This window comes from Chenopodium album, chromosome 8 (assembly GCF_948465745.1).
Source record: "Chenopodium album chromosome 8, dcCheAlbu1.1, whole genome shotgun sequence".
Classification (NCBI taxonomy): domain Eukaryota; kingdom Viridiplantae; phylum Streptophyta; class Magnoliopsida; order Caryophyllales; family Amaranthaceae; genus Chenopodium; species Chenopodium album.
This window is the reverse complement of record NC_137841.1, coordinates 43,824,141-43,829,591: the sequence shown is the minus strand read 5'-3', so window position 1 is coordinate 43,829,591 and position 5,451 is coordinate 43,824,141. Positions and strand designations below refer to the sequence as shown.

The 5,451-nt window shown below is 38.1% G+C and overlaps 1 protein-coding gene across 1 annotated transcript; it reads left to right on the top strand.

Moving 5' to 3' along the window:
• The first annotated feature begins 1,092 nt into the window (after positions 1-1,092).
• LOC145642981 (uncharacterized) lies at positions 1,093-3,023 on the top strand. The gene is made up of 4 exons (XM_081694140.1): positions 1,093-1,441; positions 1,799-2,082; positions 2,176-2,451; positions 2,646-3,023. The coding sequence occupies exons 1-4, from the start codon at positions 1,093-1,095 to the stop codon at positions 3,021-3,023; spliced, it is 1,287 nt and encodes a 428-aa protein (XP_081550266.1).
• The last annotated feature ends 2,428 nt before the right edge of the window (positions 3,024-5,451 follow it).

The following is a 5,451-nucleotide window of genomic DNA, read 5'->3' as shown; positions in this document are numbered from 1 at the left end:
TTGTCGATGCGGACAACCTCGTCTGCACTAGGGGGCCGAGGTGCTTTCAGCTGTTGGGTTAAGTCCTCAACGGGGTTCTTTAAAGTTTCCACCTCGGCCCACAGTGCGTCTGCCTCATCCAAGGACTTCTTCAGATTCTTTTGGGCGAGGGCCACGTCGCTCTTCAGCTTCTCGGAGGCCTCAAACCCTTCTTTCCGGCGCTGGCTGTCCAGGATAGCTTAAAGCCTTTCTTGTCTTATGGTCTCCCTGGAGAAGGTCTCTTGTTCGAGAGCCTTGCCCAGCTTAACCAGATCCTCAGCTTTGCGCGCCTCCTTTTCGGATAGCACGTTGATTTGGGTTTCAAAAGAAGTGCGCTTGACGGCGGCCGTCCAAGTAATGGCATCATGGACTTTTTCGACCTTCTCTCAAGCCCTCCTAAACTTTTCATTCTCTTTATCCTTCCATTAAAGGAAGGCGATCAGCCGCAGGAAGAGCTTCGTACAAGATAAAGTACATTAGTAAAATAAAGATGGAAAATATTCAAAGTATGATAGTTGGGAAAAGCTACCTCAGCGCTGCAGTTAATCATAGGGCCGAGGAAGCCCTCATGAATCCCCCGCAGCTTGTCTCGCTGCTCAGCTGGGATGGCCCTGACCATGGCTTCTCTCATGGCCTTTATGTCCGCCCTAGTAAGAGACTGGCCGGGCAGCTTCATGTTTAACTCCTCCGTCATATCTGCACTCGGGCGAAAAAGAGTTTAGCTTGAGCAAGTAGACTAAAAAAGGAAAGAGTGTGCAAAGCTATTTAAACTAACCGTCTGAGAAGCTTGGAGGAGAAAGAGGGTTGAAGGTGAATGGAGGAGGTAGCGCAGGCTCGTCATCCTCCTCATCTGTGCGGCTTGGTTGGTCATCGGTCGACTAAGAGGACTCTTTGGAAGGGCAAAGTCACGTTGGGCCCGGTCGGTTTTGCCGAGGTCGACTTGCCCCTATCATCCGTTTCACAGACTCGCCATGGACCGGCTTGGCGGTCGGATCCTTAGACTTGGAGATCCTGCTATCACCCAGCTGGGGTTGCTCTCATTTAGACTACTTGGAAGCAGTCCAAGACGTAGTCATGGATACAATTTTGCATAATTTGCGAAACTTAGGTACTTCAATTGTTCTAAGCCCGATTCAAGAAACTGATGAGTTGGTTACTCCGGCGTTGGCACTGGTTAATCCAGCTTATGGCTCAATTCCCGGAAGTGATGCTGAGACTATTTCACTATTTGCTAAAGGAATTTCTAGACCAGCATCTTCGATTTCAAAGAGAGCAGTACCTATGGTTTCTGGGTTTACTTATCCATTGGTTGTTTTAGCTGATGGTCAGCGATCTGAGCCTACTGTTCTCGATCCACATTTTATACCTCCTCTGGAACAGAATGCAGAAACAGATGGTGAGGATCAACTTGGTTCTTTTACTGGTAAGCTTACTACTAAAGGAGCTCCCCTGTCCTATGTTGCCCCGATGGTTCAAGATGGGAAATAGGTTGCTCAGTTGCAGGATTATGAACTCATTGAAGGTAATAAAAAGTAGTCAATTGCTTTAGTTTTCTATGTGGTTAGCTTTTACCCTACTATTACTGCTATTCATAGATTTATAGCCGAGCAATGGAGCACTATGCAGAAACCAGTTAATTTTTTGGCATGATGATGGATACTTTTCATTAATCTTTATTAAGTTGATGATAAGGATACTATACTTTGTTCTAGTCCACATATGTTCCTTGAAAAACCCGAAATAGTGAAACCATGGAAAACTATGTTTGAATTTAATGTAGAAATTAAGAGGACTGTTCCCTTTTGGGTTAAGTTTCCTAATCTGCCACTAAATTGTTGGGGACCAGATACTCTTAGTCATATTGGTAGCTTGCTTCGGGTGCAAATTTTTGTAGATGAATGCACAACTACGCAGCTTATAGTGTCTTTTGCTAGGGTCCTAATTGAAATAGATCTTACCGAGCCTATGCATAACTCTGTATTTGTTGAGAGCCCTTCAAGGGAAGTGTTAGAGCTTAAGAGAATGTATGAATGGACCCCACCCTTTTATTATAAATGCAATAAGGTTGGCCATGACTACTCTGCTAAATCTGTGCATGCTGCTGCTAAGCAGACTTAGTCCAAGCTGCCAGTTGTTCCTATAGCACCTGTAAAATAGAAGCAAGCTTGGGTTCCTAAGCCCAATCAAGTTCTTGTTTCCCTTGTTGCTGCCACTACTATTGATACTTTTGTTCATGGGAGATCTATTATCATTCCAAGTGTTTATACTGCTCAAAACATCTCTGATGAAGGATGGAGAGTAGTTGGAAGGAAGACAAAGAGTCATCAAGCTAGAGCTAATCAGCCAACTCTTACATATAATGCTTTTGTTGCTTTATTTGCATATGAGACAGAGGATGCTAGTGGTTTTACTATCAATCCAAGCGGAGGTGAGGTAAATCCCCCTCTAGTGTCATGATTATCTCTATCTAGAATGTCATGGGCCTGAATGACCCTAGAGAAGTTGCTTCTGTAAAATGGCTGCTTCATTTTCATTTAGTAGATGTTGTTGATTTGTTGGAAACAAAAGTTAAAGCTAAAAATGTTCTTGATTTTCAAAGGATATTTAGTCCTGCCTGGTCTTGAAAGTGCAACTATGATTGCTCTTCTAAAGGGAGGATTTGGGTTGGCTTGAATGCAGAGAGAGTTACCGTTAAAGTTTTGCAAGTTCATGAGCAATTTATTCATTATATAGTCCTTAATATGGATTTATCTACTGAGATTCAGCTTACTGTTACGTATGGGATTCATTCTATTCATAATAGACTTCCTATGTGGGAGGGTATCAGAACTCTCTCTATTCAGCATTCTCCTTTGTTATGTGCTGGTGATTTTATCTCTATTCTTAACTCCCTAGACAAGCTTTATGGTAATGATATTACTGTTTATAAAACTAGTGATTTTAAGAGTTTCATTTATGACTTGGATCTCACTGATATCAAAAGCAAGGGAGCTTTCTACTCCTAGTCTAATATGGCTCATTCTAGTCCTAAGACTCTTTCTAGGATTGATAGAGCTTTTGGTAATCAATCTTGGTTGGACTCGCATGACCATGTTGAAAATGTCTATTTGGCTCCTTCTTTGTCTGATCACGGTCTAATTCTGCTTGATATATGTCATGCTCCTCCAAGGAAGGGCAGATATTTCAACTCCTTGAACTGTTATGATGATCACCTTGATTTCCTTAATAATGTGTCTCGGGCCTAGAGCTCTGATGGCTCAGTCTGGCAGAATCTTAAAGCTGTGAAAGCTAGTGTCAAGTCCTTGCACAAAAAGCATTTTGGTAATACTAATGAGAAAATTGATCAAGCTCATAATGAGCTTCTTCAGATTTAAAATTTGATGGCTTGAAATAAGGATTACATGGAGCTATATGTTAAGGAATTTGAAGCTATTGAGGTTGTTAAGCACTGGACTGATATTCAAGAGAGCATGTTCAAGCAAAAATCTAGGTTCAATTGGATTAAACTTGGGGATGGCAATTCTCACTGTTTTTTCTTAGTCATGAAGACTAGAATAGAATTGATTCTATTTTTTTTTTATTTTAATTAGGTGCTGCTCAAGGATCCTAATGTTGTTTCTAATGAGATAATTTCCTTTTATTAGTCTCTTTTAGGGACTAAGGCTTCTTGGCTGCCTGTTGTTGGTCTTGTCACTATGAGGAGAGATATGCAGCTTAGTTCTATTACTCACAATTCTCTTATCCGGCCCATTTCTCATGTTGAAATTGATGATGCTCTTAAGGGCATTGATAACACTAAGGCTCCTGGTATTGATAGCTTTAATTCTTTCTTTTAGAGAGCTTGGCATATTGTAAAAGATGATATATATGCTAGTGTTATTAGTTTCATTGATATTGTAGTTTTGCCTAATTAGTGGAATTGCACAACTAATACTCTTATTCTTAAGATCCTTTATCGAGGGTTAAATAGGTCGTTAAACTACTACCCTAATCAAATTAATCATTTATAATACCTAAACTTACACCAAACTAGTTAGTGGAAAGTAAAGGGTCGAACCACTAGAGAAGCACACTAATTCAACGTCAATATTCACTAATTTTAAAGTAAAAAGGGGATCGTTTTTGTTGGTTTTTGAGTAAAGAGCATTAAAACTACAAATAAGCAAAGAAGATGATGATTAAAAACAAGGGAAAATGATTCTAGGGATACGGGGGTGTCAAATATAATTAGAAAGAGAGGAATAAAATGATTATCATGAAGAACTTGCCAAAGAACACAAGATTCTACCTAAAGAATTCATTCTCATGCAATAGTCTAGGCAAATCAATGAAAAAGGTCTATACTAATAAGGATCATTCTCTTGCATCCTATTAGTTATAATCAGATCAAGAGAATAAACAAGCACAATCAATAAAACTCCACTTTATTAACTCATCTCATGTAATCATTAAAATAGAGATGATCTTAATCTAGTTCAAATCACTTTCATGCATTTAAACTAGAAAACATCAAATAGAGTGCAACAATAACATCAAGCTATCAAAAATCATGTCTTTCATCAATTTATGGCATAAGTTCGATCCAACCATCATCATTCATCTAATATCAACACATATTCTCCATACCCTGCCCCTAGCTAAGAAATTAGCCTAGAGAAGGGAGATTAAACATAATATCAAAACTAGAAATAAGCTCAAGAAACTCAAAACAAAACATGATTAAGAACAATGAAATCAATAATAACTAGATGAATTAATAAGATTAACAAAAACAATCAATAATAAAGTAAATAAATAAAGCTAAAAGAAAGGATTTGAGATTACTAAAGAAAGGATTAATGAAAGATGAAAACTTGAAGTGTTGCTTGATTGAAGATTAAACTTGACCAAAGTTGAATACAATAAAGGAAACATGAGTAATAATCCATTTTCTCTCTCTTGATTAAGCTAAAATTCTTATATTAGAACTAAGTAAGTCTTATTACAAAGTCTCCGGACTATATATATGTGGCTCCCCGTGTAACACCCCATATTATTTAACTAATAAATTGTTAATTATTATGTGTGTTATGTTGTTTTCTATTCAAATCATAATATTTTTAAGGAATTTTAATTTATGATTGACAAGAGTGTAAAACTAATTTGAAATATTACATGTTATTTATTTATTTACGGTTTTTAGTTGAGCCGATTTGGGCGAATTATACCGAGGTTACTTTTATGGATTGAACCAAATTTCGGTGTTTAGGCTATAACCTAGGAATGTATTGGGCTAATTTGGCATGGGATTGGAGTGGTATACAAGTATTTGAATTGGTTTCTGAAATATAAATATAGGATTCTTTCATTGACTCTTTAGTTGTCAATTAGTTAATACTCCCCTTGATTCTTGCCTCCAATTCATATTCTCTTGCCTCTTACAACTCCCCAAAA